General features: G+C 49.6%; 1 protein-coding gene across 1 annotated transcript; it reads right to left on the bottom strand.

Annotated features, from left to right (window-relative positions):
- Positions 1-250: 250 nt before the first annotated feature.
- On the bottom strand, positions 251-1021 carry LOC119405521 (ubiquitin-conjugating enzyme E2 Z). Its single transcript, XM_037672355.1, has one exon. The coding sequence runs from the start codon at positions 1019-1021 to the stop codon at positions 251-253; it is 771 nt and encodes a 256-aa protein (XP_037528283.1).
- Positions 1022-1765: the final 744 nt, after the last annotated feature.

Genomic DNA, 1765 nt, shown 5'->3' with positions numbered 1-1765 from the left:
AAGAACACCAATAGCAAACGTAGCCATGAAGTGAATATAACCGGTGCCAATTGCTTTAATTTTTCAAGCAGGAGCTCGAATGAATGTCTCTTCGCAGCGCCCTTTCGACACTTTAGACTTTCTTTGGGGAAACGCAGTGCCAACGTGCTCCTACCTCTACTGCATCGTTCGCTGCTGTCGATCGAATGTAGCAAAATTTTGTCGCGGCTGACGTCGCCTTGCAGATGGGATTCTGCTTGTTGCCTGGACGTTACGCATTAGCATCGGCAGCATCAGCAGCTTTGTTCTTCTCGGTGACCTTTGCTTTCAGGTCTTGAAGCCTCGTCATCAGCTTTTCAAATTGATACGTGCCTGAATTAAGGTGCATTGGGTCGTTCATTTTGGTTCCCGTAAGGTGCAGCTTCGACTTTACCACGCTTTCATACTTGTCGTAAAGCTCCGTGAATTTCTTGAGCACGGCGTCCTTTATAGTCTGCGCGTAGGGCGCATTGTCTTGAAGGCAAGCCTCCACCGTGTCGCAGACAGCAACCCTGATGGTCTCGTGCTGTAGGGCCGATTCATAACGCTCACTGTGCCCCACGATGATGAATTTCGGCATCTCGGAGAGCAGCGACTGGATGGAAATAAGAAGGCTGATCAAGGACTGGACTGGACTCCACGTTGACCCGTTTGTGTTGAGCGTGTTGAGGCAGATGGACCCGCTTTTGTAGATGTGTGGGTTGAATTGGACTCGCCCAGCGTCCGTTGTCAGGAAGCGCACCTTCGGCGGTTCGAGCGGGTAGCGGACGGTGCACTGCACGTAGAAGTGGAAGAAACCACCTTCGTGTGGAGTGCCCGGTGCGCCCACCACGATAGCGTTGATGTTTGTGATGTCGTTCTCCTTTGGTGCGATGAAGATCCCTGGCGGCGGGTCGGCGTTGAACTCGGCGATGTCTCGCTGGATGCGAAGAAGACACGCCTGCGGCACATCTTTGGCCGGGATAACCGCGACGCCCTTGGAAGTTTCCTGCTGGTTGTCCATAGCGCCGATGTCTTCGGACGCCGCTGCTTTGGATGAATTTGATGGAATGGCGATACCCAGCCGCCTCAACCAAATCAACGGGACGCCACTTCTTCTTTCACGTCTTTTGCGAACGGCGCCAGAATTGTCCAGAATTGTCAACGCTGCTCAAACTGTGCAATATCAATCGCAAAAATTTGCGAGAATATCGCTGTTGCGTTTAGAGAATGACGACGTTTATGGGAAATATGCAAGAAATTGTGGCGAAGCCTTGGCACTGTGTAATGTGTTGCGCTCTCCAGCGGCTTCTAGTGGGTCGTCCTCTTCGGCTCGTTCCTGAAAGAATGCCGTTTCCGCTCAGAGTCCGTGCTTTGACCTGACTGTCGCCATTGCCTGTTGTCGTTGAGTGCGGTCAAATAAACGCCTTACCAGAAATTAACGTATCGATACTCCGTAAATGTACATTAGTGCGTAATTGAATGAGCACCATGACGTTGATTACAAAGATAATGAAATCGACAGACAAATATGCCGATTAAGGAAAGAATTATGCCAAGGCTTTATTGTCTGTCGGTTTCATTAGTTCTGTATTTAGAAAACACGAGCCCCTCGGACAATTCCCCAACTTTCGTAATGCCGTGGCATAGAAAGACAAAGAAGAGTCATAGTACTACAGGCACTGAAAAGCGTATAATATATGTGGTGTCGGGGATGTCTGCATCGCCACTGAGAAATTCATTTTGATTCAAGACGATATTCTTTTAG

The sequence above is a fragment of the Rhipicephalus sanguineus genome, chromosome 9 (assembly GCF_013339695.2).
Source record: "Rhipicephalus sanguineus isolate Rsan-2018 chromosome 9, BIME_Rsan_1.4, whole genome shotgun sequence".
Classification (NCBI taxonomy): Eukaryota; Metazoa; Arthropoda; class Arachnida; order Ixodida; family Ixodidae; genus Rhipicephalus; species Rhipicephalus sanguineus.
This window is presented reverse-complemented; position numbering and strand designations above follow the sequence as displayed.